The sequence below is a fragment of the Oncorhynchus kisutch genome, linkage group LG29, assembly GCF_002021735.2.
Source record: "Oncorhynchus kisutch isolate 150728-3 linkage group LG29, Okis_V2, whole genome shotgun sequence".
Classification (NCBI taxonomy): Eukaryota; Metazoa; Chordata; class Actinopteri; order Salmoniformes; family Salmonidae; genus Oncorhynchus; species Oncorhynchus kisutch.
In genome coordinates, this window is record NC_034202.2 from 7158472 (window position 1) to 7182461 (window position 23990).

A 23990-nucleotide genomic window follows, 5' to 3' on the forward strand; every position below is an offset into this window, starting at 1 on the left:
CTGCGGGATCGTCTGAGACCAGCCAACCGGACAGCTGATGAAATTGTGGGTTTGCACAACCGAAGAACAAACAAACTGTTGCACAAAAAAACTGTCAGAAACCGTCTCAGGGATGTTCATCTGCTCGGCTTCCTCACCAGGGTCTTGATCTGACTGCAGTTTGGTGTGGTAACCAACTTCCGTGGGCAAATGCTCATCTTCGGTGGCCACTTGCACACTGGAGAAGTGTGCTCTTCACGGATGAATCCCAGTTTTAACTGTTCTGGGCAGATGGCAGACGTCATGTGGGTGAGTGGTTTGCTGATGTCAACGCTGTGAACAGAGTGCCCCATGGTGGCGGTGGAGTTATGGTATTGGCAGGCATAATCTTCGGACAACAAACATAATATAATTGTATCAATGGCAATTTGAATGCACAGAGATCCTGATTCTGAGGCCCATTGTCGTGTCATTCATCTACCGCCATCACCTCATGTTTCAGCATGATAATGCATGGCTCCATGTCGCAAGGATCTGTACACAATTCCTGGAAGCTGAAGATGTCCCAGTTCTTCCATGGGTTGCATACTCACCAGACATGTCACCCATTGAGCATGTTTGGGATGCTCTGGATCGACGTGTACGACAGCGTGTTCCAGTTCCCGCCAATATCCAGAAACTTCGCACAGCCATTGAAGAGGAATGGGACAACATTCCACAGGCCACAGTCAATAGCCTGATCAACGCTATGTCGCGCTGCATGAGGCAAATGATGGTCACACCAGATACTGACTGGTTTTCTGATCCACGTCACTACCTTTTTTTAAGCTATCTCTGACCAACAGATGCATATCTGTATTCCCAGTCATGTGAAATCCATAGATTAGGGCCTCATTTATTTATTTAAATTGACTGATTTCCTTATGTGAACTATAACTCTATATTTTTGTTCGGTGTCGTTTAGAACAGTTGTAAGATGATACAACTGTTTTCCTTCTCTACACCATTCTAAAATTCCTTGTAGTAGATGCTCTCAGACAGACCTGTCAATCAAACGTCAACCTCCGGGGATTCCCTGAATCTTGGGGGAATCCCTAAAGATACCCCCGGAATGTACCCAATGTTCCAGTTCCGGAATTACTCAGCTGTTTCTCTCTGTTGTCGCCCTTTCTCTCCTCTTCTCCACTCCTTCTCTCTCATCCTCTCATCCTTTCTTTTTTATCTTCTCATCCGTGCTGAGAGTGTAGTGGCAGAGGAGCGTAGCGTGGACGGGGAATTATGCTTACACATAAGAGCTAATTACCATAGAGACAAACCCACCGCGCCGCTCCCCGCTTGACGCTTACTGCTCCCGTCTCGTCTGGCGGAGATAACAGCAGCAGCAGCAGCTAAAGTTGAGTTAGTGAAGTATTCCCTCTGGGTTGGAGGCAGAGCTGCACACTGTGCCGTACCGTTGGAGAGGAGAGAAAAGATAAGAGAGTCTGCAGAAATATCTCTCTAAAGTCTATGATTAGTTTCTAATTCAGTTGGACTAAATGCAGCTTTATTTGATGAATGCTTACTACGCAGTCATTTGTAATGGAAGTCAACTCTGAAACGGTGTTTGTGTATCTGTGTATGAATCACATCGTTTGGATGTGAGGGTTTAGATTGGATTAGGATCCCTTTTAGTCCTCGTTTGGACTGATCATCCAGGAGTCTTTAAACACTAAAATACAGTTTATAATACGATCACAAACAGACATAATACACGGACATATTGACCAGATAAACACTCTAACAATCTGAAAAGATAGGTTGATTCCTTCATCTACCATAGTCCAGCACAACCTTCCAATGTATTCCATTTAAATGGTTTCCAAGTATTATTTGAATGTATATATTGAAAGGCTTCAGGTTTGCTCTGATAAATTATTCCATTTCTTTATTAGTCTGAATCGAAATGTTATTTGGCCTATTTTTCTTTTCCGTCTGGATGGTGGACAGTCTATTCCTAGTATTGACTGAATGACCGTCTCTTACCAACTGAATACTGTTGTGAATAGAGTTTGGCCGTATATTATGAAGTCAAATAAACATGTTTCCTTCTTCAATCATCTTGTCGATTAATGACCACCCAAGAGCATTGTGCATGACTACAACAGAAGAACCACATCTCCACCTTCAAAACAATCCTTGCTGCTTTGTTCTGTACTATCTGCATCCTCCTAATTTAACTTGCTGATGCATTTTCCCAGAACACAGAACAATAGTTCACCTGACTCCCAATGAATGCTTTGAGACGACCACGATAAGCAGCTGTCTAGCTGCACTCCTAGTAGTCTGGCTTCTGCCACTTCCTCAGGTTGTACTTCCTCCCCCATGCTTAATTGTATCCCATGCTGTGTTGGCCTTTTTTCTGGTGGAACAGGCCAACATAACCTTGGTTTTCATGGTGTTCAGAACAAGTTTGTTCCCCTGCAAACCCGCTCCCTGATATTTCCCAGCTCTACTTGTAGATCTTGCTGTACCTGTTGAACCGATTGTATTGCTGTAGGAATTGCAGTATCATCTGCAAATATAGTAGCTTGAGCTTCAAGGTCATTGGTGTACTAAGTAAAGAAGTGGCCCAAGGCAGCTCCCCTGCAGAATGTCAGTTAGATATGACTGTATCCAATTCAATGCTGCCTCCTTAAAACCATAATGCATTCATTTTCTCAAAATGATTTCATGATCCACTAAATCAAATGCTGCACTGAAATCTAAAAATATTACCCACAAACCTGCCATTATCCATAGCATTGAGCCACTGGTCAACCAATGCAGCGAACCTGCCATTATCCACAGCATTGAGCCACTGGTCAACCAATGCAGCGAACCTGCCATTATCCATAGCATTGAGCCACTGGTCGGTCATGGCAACCAATGCAGCGAACCTGCCATTATCCATAGCATTGAGCCACTGGTCAACCAATGCAGCGAACCTGCCATTATCCACAGCATTGAGCCACTGGTCAACCAATGCAGCGAACCTGCCATTATCCATAGCATTGAGCCACTGGTCGGTCATGTCAACCAATGCAGCGAACCTGCCATTATCCATAGCATTGACCCACTGGTCGGTCATGTCAACCAATGCAGCGAACCTGCCATTATCCATAGCATTGAGCCACTGGTCGGTCATGTCAACCAATGCAGTGAACCTGCCATTATCCATAGCATTAAGCCACTGGTCGGTCATGTCAACCAATGCAGTGAACCTGCCATTATCCATAGCATTGAGCCACTGGTCGGTCATGTCAACCAATGCAGCGAACCTGCCATTATCCATAGCATTGAGCCACTGGTCGGTCATGTCAACCAATGCAGTGAACCTGCCATTATCCATAGCATTGAGCCACTGGTCGGTCATGTCAACCAATGCAGTGGTAGTAGTGAAATGGGTTGTGCGATAAGCATGCTGATCGGCTGTGATCAGATCCTTTTTCTCCATGACCTCCTATATTTGTCTCCTCACAATACCCTCCGATATCTTACCGAGTGAAGGGAGTAGACTGATTGGTCGACTATTGGCAGGAGTAATGGGTTCAGGATTGGACACAGTTTAGCATGCTTCCATACATTTGGAAATGTCCCCTTTTCCAGTGACCAACTAAATATGTATTTCAGTGGAGCTGCAATCTGGGGAGCAGCATAGCGATGTAAAACATTGTCCATAAGATCATAACCTGTAGATTTACCATCGGGTAATGACTTCAATAGGTTTCACACCACCTCTACTGACAGCATTTGTAGACTAAAAGAGCAGTTTTTTTGTGCTCATAATATGATCATCAATCCATTGGGCAATAGCTTGTTTGGAGGAATGGGTGTTCACATTATCGCTCAGTAAATACATTTTCTTTGTCAAAAAATCTTGTTCTGCCGTCAACCTCCACACTAGATGGACATGATGAAATAGATGTACCAAGTAAGCCCTTCACTGTATTCTATACCTTTTTTTGAATAATTTCTACAACAATTAAAGCATTTTTGTTCAAAAAATGTGTCTTATGATTTAATCTACATAATTGCGTAGTGTTCTATAATTCTGTTAATCAATTTCTACTTTAAATTTGGCTGCTAAGACAATTTTCCATATTTCTTTGAGAAAATGCCTCACCCAGTTGATCATCAATCCATGGAGATGGACGAGCCCCAACTGTACTCTTTCTGGCATTATGGTCCATTACCTCAGTGAGCAAATCAATAAAACATCCTGTAGCGTGATTTAAATCATCCTCTAGATAAATCGGCTCCCAGGGTACAGCAGCCAAATCATTTAGAAATAGCTCATGATTAAATGTCTTAACATTTCTCTTGACCACAAACCTTGGGGGTGTCTTTGCAACCTTGGTGTTCATGGTGTTGGTCACAATGTTATGGTCTGTCCAGCCCACTGGCATTGATCTGGCTTTTAAGCATTAAGCAATGGTATATTACAGAAGGTAAGATCCATGCACGTGTCCGAACTGTGACCTAACTTAGTTGATGATCTAGTAGTATCATTAACCTGTTGTTTCAAACCACAACTCCCGGCACATCTCATCAATTTAGTTCTATTTGAATTATTATGATCCTTCCAATTTATATTAAAATCACCCAAGATAAATACATCTATGTTACTATCTGTGGCCCGGTCAAACCCAGTGCATAAGTCATCCAGATAGGACACCTTAGAGCTAGGAGTTCTATACACACATCCTACCAATATGGCTGCCACTATTTGACATACATTAAAGTCACCCCTCCTCTTAAAAGGTGTGTGTGTGTGTGTGGGGGGATCATTCATTCCAAAATGTTTCTGAGTTCTCTGCCCCTGCTCTTCGCCATTTCCTTTTTGCTTAAAATGTTCAAAACAGTTGGCCTTACCCATTCTATGGAGAAAGTGACATTACGCACAACGTCAGTGGGCAGTTTCAGTTGAGTTGACCTCGGGTCTCAGACTGTGTCCTCACAGCTTCTGCCGTTGTCGTTCTCTGGTATCCCTGAAAAGATTAGATTGTCCCACATTGATCGACACTGTACATCAAGCAAGGTTTCGTTAAGTTGTTTGTTCTCCCTTTGCACCACCTCCACCGTGCCATATACAGAGTCTACAGTACCTTCCAGCTCCGTGTTCTCTTTCCTTAGATCATCAATCTGACATTGGATGAATTCTAGACTGGCACATAATGCATTGATGTCCTCTCGTAGTATATCCAATATATCAAGTTTGGCCTTTCATTGATGGATTTCAGCAAGTCAACATCCATATCCGTAAACCTCTCTCCACCCTCCTGATTTGCTGTCGTTAGATTCGAGTTCCGATTCTTCTCTGAGATTTTTGATTGGACAAAACTGTTAAGAAAGCAAAGCAACTCTGGATCATTCATACTGTTGGGTGGAGATATATTCTGTACATGTGTGGGTAAAGGGTAAAGGCTGAGGTGTCACTGTGGGAAAGTTTCAAATGACAACCTATTTTGTCCCAGGAATAAGGAATATAGGGTATAATTTGGGATGCAGTCTGAGGTTCTACTACACCCTGACCCCTGGTTGAACCCTATAGGAAATCACCTCTTCTGGAAAAGGTTGTTTACTATACTCTCCCCTCTCTCCAATTCACTCGGCATTGCTCCCGAGTGGCACAGCGGTCTAAAGCACTGCATCTCAGTGCTAGAGGTGTCAATACAGACTGGTTCGATTCCAGGCTGTATCACAACCGACCGTAATTGGGAGTCCCATACGGCGGCGCACAATTGGCCCAGCGTTGTCCGGGTTAAGGTTTGGCCGGGATAGGCCATCTTTGTAAATAAGAATTTGTTCTTAACTGACTTGCCTAGTTACATTTTTTTTAAACAGAGAGGGGCTGGGCTCTGGGCTTCCCGGCAGCGATGAGGCACAGCATCTGTGAACGATCGCCTCTCCCCATAAACACAGATTAGCATTTTTATAAGCATATCTAGACTATGGCTGAGTGAAGTGGATTATTTACTGCCCCCCACCCGCCTCCATTTCCCAGTGTCCACTGGGACTGGAAGAGAGATCACACTTACTTCCTGTGGAAAAACAACCTTATCTGATAGTTTATAGGTCAGTCAACGCTCGCTTATCAAATGCTGTGGTCAGAACATAGTACCGTTGAAATTCAGTTAGTGTTTAGGTTTCCATAGTGAGGTTCAGTTAGTGAGATTTAGTTAGTGTTGAGGCTGCCATAGTGAGGTTCAGTTAGTGAGGTTTAGTTAGTGTTGAGGCTTCCATAGTGAGGTTCAGTTAGTGAGGTTTAGTTAGTGTTGAGGCTTCCATAGTGAGGTTCAGTTAGTGAGGTTCAGTTAGTGTTGAGGCTTCCATAGTGAGGTTCAGTTAGTGAGGTTTAGTTAGTGTTGAGGCTTCCATAGTGAGGTTCAGTTAGTGAGGTTTAGTTAGTGTTGAGGCTTCCATAGTGAGGTTCAGTTAGTGTTGAGGCTTCCATAGTGAGGTTCAGTTAGTGAGGTTCAGTTAGTGTTGAGGCTTCCATAGTGAGGTTCAGTTAGTGAGGTTTAGTTAGTGTTGAGGCTTCCATAGTGAGGTTCAGTTAGTGAGGTTTAGTTAGTGTTGAGGCTTCCATAGTGAGGTTCAGTTAGTGTTGAGTCTTCCATAGTGAGGTTCAGTTAGTGAGGTTTAGTTAGTGTTGAGGCTTCCATAGTGAGGTTTAGTTAGTGTTGAGGCTTCCATAGTGAGGTTCAGTTAGTGAGGTTTAGTTAGTGTTGAGGCTTCCATAGTGAAGTTCAGTTAGTGAGGTTTAGTTAGTGTTGAGGCTTCCATAGTGAGGTTCAGTTAGTGTTGAGGCTTCCATAGTGAGGTTCAGTTAGTGAGGTTCAGTTAGTGTTGAGGCTTCCATAGTGAGGTTCAGTTAGTGTTGAGGCTTCCATAGTGAGGTTTAGTTAGTGAGGTTTAGTTAGTGTTGAGGCTGCCATAGTGAGGTTCAGTTAGTGAGGTTTAGTTAGTGTTGAGGCTTCCATAGTGAGGTTCAGTTAGTGAGGTTTAGTTAGTGTTGAGGCTTCCATAGTGAGGTTCAGTTAGTGAGGTTCAGTTAGTGTTGAGGCTTCCATAGTGAGGTTCAGTTAGTGAGGTTTAGTTAGTGTTGAGGCTTCCATAGTGAGGTTCAGTTAGTGAGGTTTAGTTAGTGTTGAGGCTTCCATAGTGAGGTTCAGTTAGTGTTGAGGCTTCCATAGTGAGGTTCAGTTAGTGAGGTTCAGTTAGTGTTGAGGCTTCCATAGTGAGGTTCAGTTAGTGAGGTTTAGTTAGTGTTGAGGCTTCCATAGTGAGGTTCAGTTAGTGAGGTTTAGTTAGTGTTGAGGCTTCCATAGTGAGGTTCAGTTAGTGTTGAGTCTTCCATAGTGAGGTTCAGTTAGTGAGGTTTAGTTAGTGTTGAGGCTTCCATAGTGAGGTTTAGTTAGTGTTGAGGCTTCCATAGTGAGGTTCAGTTAGTGAGGTTTAGTTAGTGTTGAGGCTTCCATAGTGAAGTTCAGTTAGTGAGGTTTAGTTAGTGTTGAGGCTTCCATAGTGAGGTTCAGTTAGTGTTGAGGCTTCCATAGTGAGGTTCAGTTAGTGAGGTTCAGTTAGTGTTGAGGCTTCCATAGTGAGGTTCAGTTAGTGTTGAGGCTTCCATAGTGAGGTTTAGTTAGTGAGGTTTAGTTAGTGTTGAGGCTTCCATAGTGAGGTTCAGTTAGTGTTGAGGCTTCCATAGTGAGGTTCAGTTAGTGAGGTTTAGTTAGTGTTGAGACTTCCATAGTGAGGTTCAGTTAGTGTTGAGGCTTCCATAGTGAGGTTCAGTTAGTGTTGAGCATTCCATAGGGAGGTTCAGTTAGTGTTGAGGCTTCCATAGTGAGGTTCAGTTAGTGTTGAGGCTTCCATAGTGAGGTTCAGTTAGTGTTGAGGCTTCCATAGTGAGGTTCAGTTAGTGTTGAGGCTTCCATAGTGAGGTTCAGTTAGTGTTGAGGCTTCCATAGTGAGGTTCAGTTATTGTTGAGTCTTCCATAGTGAGGTTCAGTTAGTGAGGTTTAGTTAGTGTTGAGGCTTCCATAGTGATGTTCATTTAGTGTTGAGGCTTCCATAGTGAGGTTCAGTTAGTGTTGAGACTTCCATAGTGAGGTTTAGTTAGTGTTGAGGCTTCCATAGTGAGGTTCAGTTAGTGTTGAGGCTTCCATAGTGAGGTTCAGTTAGTGTTGAGGCGTCCATAGTGATGTTCAGTTAGTGTTTAGGCTTCCATAGTGATGTTCAGTTAGTGTTGAGGCTTCCATAGTGAGGTTTAGTTAGTGTTGAGGCTTCCATAGTGATGTTCAGTTAGTGTTGAGTCTTCCATAGTGAGGTTCAGTTAGTGAGGTTTAGTTAGTGTTGAGGCTTCCATAGTGATGTTCAGTTAGTGTTGAGGCTTCCATAGTGAGGTTCAGTTAGTGTTGAGGCTTCCATAGTGAGGTTCAGTTAGTGTTGAGGCTTCCATAGTGAGGTTCAGTTAGTGTTGAGGCTTCCATAGTGAGGTTCAGTTAGTGTTGAGGCTTCCATAGTGAGGTTCAGTTAGTGTTGAGGCTTCCATAGTGAGGTTCAGTTAGTGTTGAGACTTCCATAGTGAGGTTCAGTTAGTGTTGAGGCTTCCATAGTGAGGTTCAGTTAGTGTTGAGGCTTCCATTGTGAGGTTCAGTTAGTGTTGAGGCTTCCATAGTGAGGTTCAGTTAGTGTTGAGGCTTCCATAGTGAGGTTCAGTTAGTGTTGAGGCTTCCATAGTGAGGTTCAGTTAGTGTTGAGGCTTCCATAGTGAGGTTCAGTTAGTGTTGAGGCTTCCATAGTGAGGTTCAGTTAGTGTTGAGGCTTCCATAGTGATGTTCAGTTAGTGTTGAGGCTTCCATAGTGAGGTTCAGTTAGTGTTGAGGCTTCCATAGTGAGGTTCAGTTAGTGTTGAGGCTTCATGGCTGCCTCTGTGTTCTTTATTAAGTTTGTCTGTCTGCAGGTCCCCAGGCAAATCAGATCGATTGGATCTCTGTGACCCCTCAGTGGTTTATCAATGACTGGGAAATGACAAGCCTGGTTAAATCACATCACTCTTTCTGCTCTGGACTCTACTAATACAGTCAGACATGCAGCGATACTGATACAGTTGCTGTGTGTGAGACACACCGGCTTCTCTGTGTGTGACTGTGTGTGTGTCCTCCCTAGTCAGCAGTTTGCCTGAAAAGCCATTTTGGTCCAGATGGTTCAGATCATTTTCAAGTGCTGCAAATCTAGAAGTGTCAAGTAAAAAGTTAACACTAAATACATGTTTTATTTTTTATTCTCTCTCCTTTTATCCAACCTAATTCTCTTCCCTCTCTTCCTGCCACCCACACCCTCCCCTCTTCTCTCTCCTTTTATCCAACCTAATTATCTTCCCTCTCTTCCTGCCACCCACATCCTCCCCCTCTTCTCTCTCCTTTTATCCAACCTAATTCTCTTCCCTCTCTTCCTGCCACCCACACCCTCCCCCTCTTCTCTCTCCTTTTATCCAACCTAATTATCTTCCCTCTCTTCCTGCCACCCACACCCTCCCCCTCTTCTCTCTCCTTTTATCCAACCTAATTCTCTTCCCTCTCTTCCTGCCACCCACACCCTCCCCTCTTCTCTCTCCTTTTATCCAACCTAATTCTCTTCCCTCTCTTCCTGCCACCCACACCCTCCCCCTCTTCTCTCTCCTTTTATCCAACCTAATTCTCTTCCCTCTCTTCCTGCCACCCACACCCTCCCCTCTTCTCTCTCCTTTTATCCAACCTAATTCTCTTCCCTCTCTTCCTGCCACCCACACCCTCCCCCTCTTCTCTCTCCTTTTATCCAACCTAATTCTCTTCCCTCTCTTCCTGCCACCCACACCCTCCCCTCTTCTCTCTCCTTTTATCCAACCTAATTCTCTTCCCTCTCTTCCTGCCACCCACACCCTCCCCCTCTTCTCTCTCCTTTTATCCAACCTAATTCTCTTCCCTCTCTTCCTGCCACCCACACCCTCCCCCTCTTCTCTCTCCTTTTATCCAACCTAATTCTCTTCCCTCTCTTCCTGCCACCCACTCCCTCCCCCTCTTCTCTCTCCTTTTATCCAACCTAATTCTCTTCCCTCTCTTCCTGCCACCCACACCCTCCCCCTCTTCTCTCTCCCGCTGTCTTTTTCTTTCCATCTCCCTCCTCTCTGCAGGCAGCATAGTGTACCTGGGGATGATGATGGGGGCATTCTTCTGGGGGGGTCTGTCGGACAAGGTGGGCCGTAAACAGTGTCTGCTTATCGCTATGTCGGTCAACGGCTTCTTCTCCTTCCTCTCCTCCTTCGTCCAGGGGTACGGCATGTTCCTCTTCTGCCGCATGCTCTCCGGATTCGGGTGAGTGTTGTCTGATTTGTTCTGTTCTATTATATTCTATTATATTCTATTCTAAAATACTCTACTCTTCTCTACTGTACTCTACTCTGTTGTGTTCTTTTCTATTCCATTCTACTTTACTATACTATACTATAATATACACTGTTCTATTCTATTCTACTCTATTACAGTCCTTTATATTGTGGCTTCCCACTGTCTTGAAAAACAGTTCATTTCCCTTCGCTCTTCCAGAACACCATTAAGTTCTACTAAATTGTTCTTGAATACTCTCCATCACCAATAGTCTTCCATGATGACATTGTGTTCTACTTGGTTGAGAGTCTCTCTATCTCTAAATCTCTATATTTCTCTATATCTCTCTCTAAATCTCTATATCTCTATATATTGCTATATTTATCTCTATATCTCTATCTCTCTCTACAGTATATCTCTCTATATCTCTCTATATATCTCTATATATTGCTATATCACTCTACAGTATATCTCTCTATATCTCTCTCTCTATATATATCTCTCTAAATCTCTATTTCTCTATATCTCGATATCTCTCTCTATCTCCCTGTATCTCTATATATCTCTCTATATAGATCTCTCTATCTCTTTATCTCTCTACATATCTATATCGCTCTATATCTCCCTATGTCTCTCTATATCACCCCATGTCTCTCTATTTCTCTCTATAGCTCTATATCTCTCTCTAGCTCTCTAAATCTCTATCTCTCTATATATTTATCTAATCTCCATCTCTCTCTATGTCTCTCTATATCTGTCTATATCTCTCTAACTTTCTGTAACTATATCTCTTTATATCTCTCTATATATCAATATCTCTATAAATCTCTCTCACTATCTATCTATCTATCTATCTATCTATCTATCTATCTATCTATCTATCTATCTATCTATCTATCTATCTATCTATCTATCTATCTATCTATCTATCTATCTATCTATCTATCTATCTATCTATCTATCTATCTATCTATCTATCTATCTATCTATCTATCTATCTATCTATCTATCGCTCTTTATCTCTCTGTCTCTCTATATCTCTCTCTATCTATCTCTCTATATCTCTCTTTCTCTATATACCTCTCTATCTCGCTATATCTCTATATCTCTCTATATCTCTATATCTCTCTAAATCTCTATATCTCTATATCTCTAAATCTCTATATCTCTCTATATGTCTGTATCTCTATATGTCTGTATCTCTATATCTCTATATCTCTCTATATCTCTCTATATCTCTATATATCTCTAAATCTCTATATCTCTCTATATGTCTGTATCTCTATATCTCTCTCTATCTATCTCTCTATATCTCTCTTTCTCTATATACCTCTCTATCTCGCTATATCTCTATATCTCTCTATATCTCTATATCTCTCTAAATCTCTATATCTCTCTATATCTCTATATCTCTAAATCTCTATATCTCTCTATATGTCTGTATCTCTATATGTCTGTATCTCTATATCTCTCTAAATCTCTATATCTCTCTATATCTCTATATATCTCTAAATCTCTATATCTCTCTATATGTCTGTATCTCTATATCTCTCTCTATCTATCTCTCTATATCTCTCTTTCTCTATATACCTCTCTATCTCGCTATATCTCTATATCTCTCTATATCTCTATATCTCTCTAAATCTCTATATCTCTCTATATCTCTATATCTCTCTATATCTCTATATCTCTCTAAATCTCTATATCTCTCTATATCTCTATATCTCTAAATCTCTATATCTCTCTATCTCTCTTTATCTCTCTCTATATCTCTCTCTGTTTCTCCCTCCCTTTCTCCCTGCCTCTACACTCATAGAAAAAAAGGTGATATCTAATACCTGAAAGGGTTCTTTGGCTGTCCCCACAGAAGAACCCTTTTTGGTTCCAAGTAGAACTCTTTTGAGGTCCATGTAGAACCCTTTCCACAGGGGTTTCTAACTGGAACATGTTACCAAAAAGGGTTATACCTGGAACCAAAAACAATTCCCCTATGGGGACAGCCGCAGAACCCTTTTGTAATCCTTTTCTCTAAGGGTGTAGTCCTCCAAAGTCAGAGAACAGGACAGGAGGTTATTCTAACTGTCTGGCATCAGCCCATCCCCTGAGTGGGAGACAGAGAGAAACACAAATGTTAGCTAACATTCACAGCAGACTAAATGTCCTTAAGTTTCTGTTTTATGACTGATTAAAAGTTGGTTCATAGGTCACAAGATGTGTCAGACTTTGACAGTGGAAAGAACAGTTTTTGTTGTCCTCAGTAAATAAAATAAGAAACCATTGCTAAGATGTATTGGTCAAAACTCTTCACACAGTCAGCGAAACACAAGTGTATGTGGACCAAAATTCTCCAAAAACCACATTCTCCAAAATCCATGAACTCTTTTCTCATTCAGACTCCACCACCTGCTAAACTATATATTTGCAGCACTTGTTGTCAAATGCTAACACACTGTTTCCAAAACTGTTAAAAACACATTCAAAACAGAATGATGGGAAATGTCGTGCATTTCTGCAGTAACTAGATTGAAACATATAGAAAGTTTCAGCAGAATATTGAATCATTCCGAACACAGCTGATTTCAGCTGAAAGCCGACCCATGTGTCCTGTTTATAGTCTTGTTACCAAACAGACAAAAGAGGACGGCTTCGGAATGATTTAGCTTGGAAACATGGATCAAGGAAGACAGGTTTGTGGGGAAAGAAGAGTGGTAGGGAGAGGGAGACAGCGTGGAGGACAAAGGAGAGGAAGACCAAGAGCGGTGGTCACTGATGAGATAAGGGCCACAATTATTGACCATGTTGTAAACCATGGTCTCTCCTTGAGAGAGGCCGGTTTAAGGGTGCAACCAAATCTGCAGCACTCAACAGTTGCATCAATAGTACGAATTTCCCGGCAAAACAACAGCTGAGATGTGCATCCTTCAATGATACTTGAACTACATATTACAGTACAATACAGTATGTTCACATTTTTACATGTACTGTCATTTTGAAATATATTGATTTGTTTAGTCTTTTTCAGTAGGATCCAAAGGTTGCCTCCCACAGGTGGGAGAGGCAGAATAGTCTCAGATGCGCAGGAAATTGCCATTGTTGACATGGTAAATGGCAACAATAAAATAAAACTGTGGGAAATTCGGGACAGAGTGCTGACAGACAGTCAATATCACTGTTGGGAATGTGAATACGGTCAGCACAACGACAATATCACTGTTGGGAATGTGAATACGGTCAGCACAACGACAATATCACTGTTGGGAATGTGAATACGGTCAGCACAATGACAATATCACTGTTGGGAATGTGAATACGGTCAGCACAACGACAATATCACTGTTGGGAATGTGAATACGGTCAGCACAATGACAATATCACTGTTGGGAATGTGAATACGGTCAGCACAATGACAATATCACTGTTGGGAATGTGAATACGGTCAGCACAACAACAATATCACTGTTGGGAATGTGAATACGGTCAGCACAACGACAATATCACTGTTGGGAATGTGAATACGGTCAGCACAATGACAATATCACTGTTGGGAATGTGAATACGGTCAGCACAACAACAATATCACTGTTGGGAATGTGAATACGGTCAGCACAACGACAATATCACTTTTGAGAATGTGAATACGGTCAGCACAACAACAATATCACTGTTGGGAATGTGGATACGGTCAGCACAACAACAATATCACTGTTGGGAATGTGAATACTGTCAGCACAACGACAATATCACTGTTGAGAATGTGAATACGGTCAGCACAACAACAATATCACTGTTGGGAATGTGAATACGGTCAGCACAATGACAATATCACTGTTGGGAATGTGAATACGGTCAGCACAACAACAATATCACTGTTGGGAATGTGAATACGGTCAGCACAACGACAATATCACTGTTGGGAATGTGAATACGGTCAGCACAATGACAATATCACTGTTGGGAATGTGAATACGGTCAGCACAACAACAATATCACTGTTGGGAATGTGAATACGGTCAGCACAACGACAATATCACTGTTGAGAATGTGAATACGGTCAGCACAACAACAATATCACTGTTGGGAATGTGAATACGGTCAGCACAACAACAATATCACTGTTGGGAATGTGAATACTGTCAGCACAACGACAATATCACTGTTGAGAATGTGAATACGGTCAGCACAACAACAATATCACTGTTGAGAATGTGAATACGGTCAGCACAACAACAATATCACTGTTGGGAATGTGAATACGGTCAGCACAACGACAATATCACTGTTGGGAATGTGAATACGGTCAGCACAACGACAATATCACTGTTGAGAATGTGAATACGGTCAGCACAACAACAATATCACTGTTGGGAATGTGAATACTGTCAGCACAACGACAATATCACTGTTGAGAATGTGAATATGGTCAGCACAACAACAATATCACTGTTGGGAATGTGAATACGGTCAGCACAACGACAATATCACTGTTGGGAATGTGAATATGGTCAGCACAATGACAATATCACTGTTGGGAATGTGAATACGGTCAGCACAATGACAATATCACTGTTGGGAATGTGAATACGGTCAGCACAACAACAATATCACTGTTGGGAATGTGAATATGGTCAGCACAATGACAATATCACTGTTGGGAATGTGAATACGGTCAGCACAATGACAATATCACTGTTGGGAATGTGAATACGGTCAGCACAACAACAATTTCCAGAGTCCTAGAGAAACATACAATAAGGAGGAAGCAGTTGTACACTGCACCCTTTGAGAGAAACGGTGAACGTGTGAAAGAACTCTGGTATCAATATGTCCAGCTAAGATGTCTGTTCAATAACCAAACAGGGCACAATACCCAGCTATGCATAATGTAAAGTCCTGTAAATCTGTGTATTTACTGTATGTTAGAGAGTAATGGAGATGACAGTATTGCCTGGCTTTCATCTTTGTGGATGAAGCTGGATTCAACCTGGCAAAAACACGCCGCAGGGTAAGAAATGTGATTGAACAGAGAGCAACCGTGGATGTCCCAGGCCAGAGAGGCGCTAACATCACCATGTGTGCAGCACTGCCCAATGATCGTTTGCTGTTACACAAACCACTCATTGGCCCCTACAATTCAGAGAGGCTCATTTATTTTCTGGATGACCTGCATAATCGGCTTGTGCTAGTGGAGAGAGGGGCAAGAAACTATCCCCCACAACGAAGGTAGGGGAATGTGGCATTCCACCACTCTGCTGCAGTCAGATTGATTTGCTGCACATCCCAGGACGTCAGTACTATTCCTGCCTCCACACTCCCCCCTTCCTAAACCCCATAGAGGAGTGTTTCTCTGCGTGGAGGTGGAAGGTTTATGACCAACATCCACATGACCAGATGTCCTCACTGGACATGAATGCGGGGTGTGGGGACATTCCAGAAGATACTTTCCAAGATGCATCGCCAGAGACGACAAAAGATGTGATGTTGATGAGAACTTGTGGCCAAATGCAGGAGAGGGAGAACTAGAACCGTCACAGGACTGTACAGTATGAGTGATTATACATGTTGATGAGAACTAGAACCCTCACAGTACTGTACAGTATGAGTGATTATACTAGACAAGTTGATGAGAACTAGAACCCTCACAGTACTGTACAGTATGAGTGATTATACTATACATGTTGATGAGAACTAGAACCCTCACAGTACTGTACAGTATGAGTGATTATACTATACATGTTGATGAGAACTAGAACCCTCACAGTACTGTACAGTATGAGTGATTATACTAGACATGTTGATGAGAACTAGAACCCTCACAGTACTGTACAGTATGAGTGATTATATATGACATGTTGATGAGAACTAGAACCCTCACAGTACTGTACAGTATGAGTGATTATACTAGACATGTTGATGAGAACTAGAACCCTCACAGTACTGTACAGTATGAGTGATTATACTAGACATGTTGATGAGAACTAGAACCCTCACAGTACTGTACAGTATGAGTGATTATACTAGACATGTTGATGAGAACTAGAACCCTCACAGTACTGTACAGTATGAGTGATTATACTATACATGTTGATGAGAACTAGAACCCTCACAGTACTGTACAGTATGAGTGATTATACTAGACATGTTGATGAGAACTAGAACCCTCACAGTACTGTACAGTATGAGTGATTATACTATACATGTTGATGAGAACTAGAAGCCTCACAGTACTGTACAGTATGAGTGATTATGCTACAGTGCCTTGCGAAAGTATTCGGCCCCCTTGAACTTTGCGACCTTTTGCCACATTTCAGGCTTCAAACATAAAGATATAAAACTGTATTTTTTTGTGAAGAATCAACAACAAGTGGGACACACTCATGAAGTGGAACGACATTTATTGGATATTTCAAACTTTTTTAACAAATCAAAAACTGAAAAATTGGGCGTGCAAAATTATTCAGCCCCTTTACTTTCAGTGCAGCAAACTCTCTCCAGAAGTTCAGTGAGGATCTCTGAATGATCCAATGTTGACCTAAATGACTAATGATGATAAATACAATCCACCTGTGTGTAATCAAGTCTCTGTATAAATGCACCTGCACTGTGATAGTCTCAGAGGTCCGTTAAAAGCGCAGAGAGCATCATGAAGAACAAGGAACACACCAGGCAGGTCCGAGATACTGTTGTGAAGAAGTTTAAAGCCGGATTTGGATACAAAAAGATTTCCCAAGCTTTAAACATCCCAAGGAGCACTGTGCAAGCGATAATATTGAAATGGAAGGAGTATCAGACCACTGCAAATCTACCAAGACCTGGCCTTCCCGCTAAACTTTCAGCTCATACAAGGAGAAGACTGATCAGAGATGCAGCCAAGAGGCCCATGATCACTCTGGATGAACGGCAGAGATCTACAGCTGAGGTGGGAGACTCTGTCCATAGGACAACAATCAGTCGTATATTGCACAAATCTGGCCTTTATGGAAGAGTGGCAAGAAGAAAGCCATTTCTTAAAGATATCCATAAAACGTGTCGTTTAAAGTTTGCCACAAGCCACCTGGGAGACACACCAAACATGTGGAAGAAGGTGCTCTGGTCAGATTGAAATTGAACTTTTTGGCAACAATGCAAAACGTTATGTTTGGCGTAAAAGCAACACAGCTCATCACCCTGAACACACCATCCCCACTGTCAAACATGGTGGTGGCAGCATCATGGTTTGGGCCTGCTTTTCTTCAGCAGGGACAGGGAAGATGGTTAAAATTGATGGGAAGATGGATGGAGCCAAATACAGGACCATTCTGGAAGAAAACCTGATGGAGTCTGCAAAAGACCTGAGACTGGGACGGAGATTTGTCTTCCAACAAGACAATGATCCAAAACATAAAGCAAAATCTACAATGGAATGGTTCAAAAATAAACATATCCAGGTGTTAGAATGGCCAAGTCAAAGTCCAGACCTGAATCCAATCGAGAATTGAAAGAGAAGTGTTTTTTAGGTCAGTGTGTTGCATGCTTTCTGAGTGAGAATGGTTGTCAGTGTTATGGTTGAACAAGCTTATTTTGAGACTTGTATGAAGTGTTTTGGTGGGTTGAGTGAGTTTTGGAGGTGCGATTAGCTGTTTGGCCACGATGCATGTTAGTAATGCAGACTGAAGAGTTTTGAAAAAATGGCTTCTGTATTGACCGGTGCTTGTTAGCGATTGAAGAAAACTGTAAACAAGAAAATGGAGACACATTGACATAAAGTACAGACTTTTGCAAAATGGAAAGGAAGTCTGCAAAAAGATGAATAACCAGATATATAGAGACTTTGACAGAATATATGCCCTTTGCTCTTAGCTAATACACTCTCTGCACGATTAGCTGGCGATTGTTGCACATGATTATTCCAAAAAGTTCTGGGACACTGTAAAGTCCATGGAGAATAAGAACACCTCCTCCCAGCTGCCCACTGCACTGAAGATAGGAAACACTGTCACCACGGATAAATCCACCATAATTGAGAATTTCAATAAGCATTTTTCTACGGCTGGCCATGCTTTCCACCTGGCTACTCCTACCCCGGACAACAGCACTGCACCCCTAACAGCAACTCGCCCAAGCCTTCCCCATTTCTCCTTCTCCCAAATCCATTCAGCTGATGTTCTGAAAGAGCTGCAAAATCTGGACCCCTACAAATCAGCCGGGCTAGACAATCTGGACCCTTTCTTTCTAAAATTATCTGCCGAAATTGTTGCCACCCCTATTACTAGCCTGTTCAACCTCTCTTTCGTGTCGTCTGAGATTCCCAAAGATTGGAAAGCAGCTGCGGTCATCCCCCTCTTCAAAGGGGGGGACACTCTTGACCCAAACTGCTACAGACCTATATCTATCCTACCGTGCCTTTCTAAGGTCTTCGAAAGCCAAGTCAACAAACAGATTACCGACCATTTCGAATCTCACCATACCTTCTCTGCTATGCAATCTGGTTTCAGAGCTGGTCATGGGTGCACCTCAGCCACGCTCAAGGTCCTAAACGATATCTTAACCGCCATCGATAAGAAACATTACTGTGCAGCCGTATTCATTGATCTGGCCAAGGCTTTCAACTCTGTCAATCACCACATCCTCATCGGCAGACTCGACAGCCTTGGTTTCTCAAATGATTGCCTCGCCTGGTTCACCAACTACTTCTCTGATAGAGTTCAGTGTGTCAAATCGGAGGGTCTGCTGTCCGGACCTCTGGCAGTCTCTATGGGGGTACCACAGGGTTCAATTCTTGGACCGACTCTCTTTTCTGTATACATCAATGAGGTCGCTCTTGCTGCTGGTGAGTCCCTGATCCACCTCTACGCAGACGACACCATTCTGTATACTTCCGGCCCTTCTTTGGACACTGTGTTAACAACCCTCCAGGCAAGCTTCAATGCCATACAACTCTCCTTCCGTGGCCTCCAATTGCTCTTAAATACAAGTAAAACTAAATGCATGCTCTTCAACCGATCGCTACCTGCACCTACCCGCCTGTCCAACATCACTACTCTGGACGGCTCTGACTTAGAATACGTGGACAACTACAAATACTTAGGTGTCTGGTTAGACTGTAAACTCTCCTTCCAGACCCATATCAAACATCTCCAATCCAAAGTTAAATCTAGAATTGACTTCCTATTTCGCAACAAAGCATCCTTCACTCATGCTGCCAAACATACCCTTGTAAAACTGACCATCCTACCAATCCTCGACTTTGGCGATGTCATTTACAAAATAGCCTCCAATACCCTACTCAACAAATTGGATGCAGTCTATCACAGTGCAATCCGTTTTATCAGTAAAGCCCCATATACTACCCACCATTGCGACCTGTACGCTCTCGTTGGCTGGCCCTCGCTTCATACTCGTCGCCAAACCCACTGGCTCCATGTCATCTACAAGACCCTGCTAGGTAAAGTCCCCCCTTATCTCAGCTCGCTGGTCACCATAGCATCTCCCACCTGTAGCACACGCTCCAGCAGGTATATCTCTCTAGTCATCCCCAAAACCAATTCTTTCTTTGGCCGCCTCTCCTTCCAGTTCTCTGCTGCCAATGACTGGAACGAACTACAAAAATCTCTGAAACTGGAAACACTTATCTCCCTCACTAGCTTTAAGCACCAACTGTCAGAGCAGCTCACAGATTACTGCACCTGTACATAGCCCACCTATAATTTAGCCCAAACAACTACCACTTTCCCAACTGTATTTAATTTGTATTTATTTATTTTGCTCCTTTGCACCCCATTATTTTTATTTCTACTTTGCATATTCTTCCACTGCAAATCTACCATTCCAGTGTTTTACTTGCTATATTGTATTTACTTTGCCACCATGGCCTTTTTTGCCTTTACCTCCCTTCTCACCTCATTTGCTCACATTGTATATAGACTTGTTTATACTGTATTATTGACTGTATGTTTGTTTTACTCCATGTGTAACTCTGTGTCGCTGTATCTGTCGAACTGCTTTGCTTTATCTTGGCCAGGTCGCAATTGTAAATGAGAACTTGTTCTCAAGTTGCCTACCTGGTTAAATAAAGGTAAAATAAATAAATAAATAAAAATAGCCTGTCCTGGCTCTCCGGTGGCTTTACATTGAAAGTAACTGTAATTGAATCCGAGACAGCACTGTTTCAACCTTAGGGGATTCATAAATCATAGGACTGTTTCTAAAGCAGGTTTTCACTTGGACAGGGAAACACAATAGATTTACACTCAGCTGTGTGTGTGTGTGAGTGCATGTGTGTGTGTAAGCCTGTGTGGGTTGTGTGCACGTGTGTGTTCGTGCGTGTGTATCATAGACTTCACCTTACTGCAGCTCCACTCTACCAGACCTACTTATCGTCAACGTGTTCTAATACAATACCTGTCTTTTATTTCCATGTTGATTTAAAGACTCTCCTCATCTCTTCAATAGCCACCAGCTGGTGGTTTCCACAACCATTTGCCTAGAATTGCTACACTTACAGGTAGCTTATACTCACTTCCACTCTATTCTCAATAAGACAGAGAAGAAAGTAACCGTCACGATCGTCGAAATGATTGGACCAAGGCGCAGCGTACGTAGTGTACCACATATTTTTAATTAACCGAAACTCGCCAAACAAAACTAGTACAACCGAAACGTGCCGCTACTGGTGTGCACACAGGCAACCAACTGTAGACAAGATCCCACAAAACACAATGGGAAAAATGGCTACCTAAATATGATCCAACAATCAGAGACAACGATAAACAGCTGTCTCTGATTGGGAACCATGCCAGGCCAACATAAATCATGAATCACCCAGATGACCCACCCTAGTCACTAACCAACAGAGAATAAACAGCTCTCTATGGGCGCGACAGTAACTTTCAGGTTCACAAGACGAGTCACCATTTGTTCCCTTCCCGAACAAACCCATCAGTAGAGACCCTAACAACAAAAGCAGCAGAAATAGACAGATAAACAGTGGTGGAAAAAGTACCCAATGATACTTCAGGAAAAATCGATATATACCTTACAATAGAAAATGACTCACGTAAAAGTGAGTCACCCAGTAAAATACGACTTGAGTAAAAGTATTTGGTTATAAATATACTTAAGTATCAAAAGTAAATGTAATTGCAAAAATATTGTTGTGGTAATTATTTTAATGAAAGGAGAGACTTTTAGAATTCTTCAAAACAATTATTTAAGTACTGCAGTAATGGAGCTCGTCAACGACCCACCCGTAGGTGATTCGTGGAGAGCCCAACCACCACGACTAAGCCACAGCATTTTATAGCAAAGTCCATCCTCCTGGATGTTCATGACAAGCAACTGATGTGTGGAATGGGTCAAAAGGTTAGGATTTCTATGAAAGAAATTAATAATTCACAGGAGACAGTATCTGCTGTGAAGACTGTTCTAAATGTAAGGAAACCAGGATTTGGCCCCCCAAAATGAGGTTCCTCTCAACCCGAGCCATCTCTCCCTGGTAACTTCCATTATACAAACACCAATTCAACATGCTTCAAGAGGGCCACCATTGGTCCTGTTCCCAAGAAAGCTAAGGTAACTGAGCTAAACGACTACCGCCCCGTAGCACTCACTTCCATCATCATGAAGTGCTTTGAGAGACTAGTCAAGGACCATATCACCTCCACCCTACCTGACACCCTAGACCCACTCCAATTTGCTTACCGCTCCAATAGGTCCACAGACAACGCAATCTCAATCACACTGCACAATGCCCTAAACCATCTGGACAAGAGGAATACCTATGTAAGAATGCTGTTCATCGACTACAGCACAGCATTTAACAACATAGTACCCTCCAAACTCGTCATTAAGCTCGAGACCCTGGGTCTCAACCCCGCAACTGGTCCCTGGACTTCCTGACGGGCCGTCCCCAGGTGGTGAGGGTAGGAAACAACATCTCCACCCTGCTGATCGTCAACACTGGGGCCCCACAAGGGTGCGTTCTCAGCCCTCTCCTGTACTCCCTGTTCACACATGACTGCGTGGCCATGCATGCCTCCAACTCAATCATCAAGTTTGCAGACGACACTACAGTGGTAGGCTTGATTACCAACAACGACGAGACGGTCTACAGAGAGGAGGTTAGGGCCCTTGCAGTGTGGTGTCAGGAAAATAACCTCACACTCAATGTCAACAAAACAAAGGAGATTATTGTGGACTTCAGGAAACAGCAGAGGGAGCAGCCCCCTATCCACATCGACGGGACAGTAGTGGAGAAGGTGGAAAGTTTTAAGTTCCTCGGCGTACACATCAGGGACAAACTGAAATGGTCCACCCACACAGACGGCATGGTGAAGAAGGCGCAGCAGCGCCTCTTCAACCTCAGGAGGCTGAAGAAATTCAGCTTGTCACCAAAAATACTCACAAACATTTACAGATGCACAATCGAGAGCATCCTGTCGGGCTGTATCACCGCCTGGTTCGGCAACTGCACCGCCCACAACTGTAAGGCCAACCAGAGGGTAGTGAGGTCTGCACAACGCATCACCGGGGGGGGCAAACTACCTGCCCCCCAGGACACCTACACCACCCGATGTCACAGGAAGGCCAAAAAGATCATCAAGGACAACAACCACCCGAGCCACTGCCTGTTCACCCCGCTATCATCCAGAAGGCGAGGCCAGTACAGGTGCATCGAAGCTGGGACCGAGAGACTGAAAAACAGCATCTATCTCAAGGCCATTAGACTGTTAAACAGCCATCACTAACATTGAGTGGCGGCTGCCAACATACTGACTCAAATCTCCAGCCACTTTAATAATTACAAATGGGATGTAATACATGTATCACTAGCCACTTTAAACAATGCCACTTTATATAATGTTTACATACCCTACATTACTCATCTCATATGTATATACTGTACTCTATACCATCTACTGCATCTTGCCTATGCCGTTCGGCCATCGCTCATCCACATATTGTTATGTACATATTCATTCCTTTACACTTGTGTGTATAAGGTAGTTGTTGTGAAATTGTTTGATTCCTTGTTAGATATTACTCCATGGTCGGAATTAGAAGCGCAAGCATTTCGCTACACTCGCATTAACATCTGCTAACCATGTGTATGTGACCAATACAATTTAATTTTATTTGAATTGCATGCTAAGTCAGACTGGAGTCATCTTCCTCACATTATTTGAATGTGGCTCCTTAGGTTTATCACCTAAGGCATCATAAATCAGTTGCCAGAGTTAAATCTCAGAAGCTCCTCTCAGTTCACACAGACACAATAGAGTTCTAAGAAGCCCATTCTGTTGCATAAAACACCCATTCAATGCAATAACAGAATTATAACATAATCTTGTCATTTCACCACCACAATATACTGAAGTATCAAATGTCAAAGTAAAAGTATAAATCATTTAAAATGTATTATATTAAGCAAACCAGACTCTACTATTTTGTTTATTTTATTTTTTATACACTCCGACACTCAGACATAATTTACAAACAAAGCATGTGTTTAGTGAGTCCTCCAGATCAGAGGCAGTAGGGATGACCAGGGATGTTCTCTGTTTAGTGAGTCCTCCAGATCAGAGGCAGTAGGGATGACCAGGGCTGTTCTCTGTTTAGTGAGTCCTCCAGATCAGAGGCAGTAGGGAT

General features: G+C 42.7%; 1 protein-coding gene across 1 annotated transcript in view; it reads left to right on the plus strand.

The window, feature by feature from the left end:
• LOC109873554 (synaptic vesicle glycoprotein 2C) overlaps positions 1-23990 on the plus strand; it is an 82821-nt gene that overhangs the window by 33496 nt on the left and 25335 nt on the right. The window contains exon 3 of the mRNA XM_031809632.1: positions 10175-10355. Within this exon, the coding sequence (XP_031665492.1) occupies positions 10175-10355 (181 nt within the window). The remainder of the gene's footprint in view (positions 1-10174; positions 10356-23990) is intronic.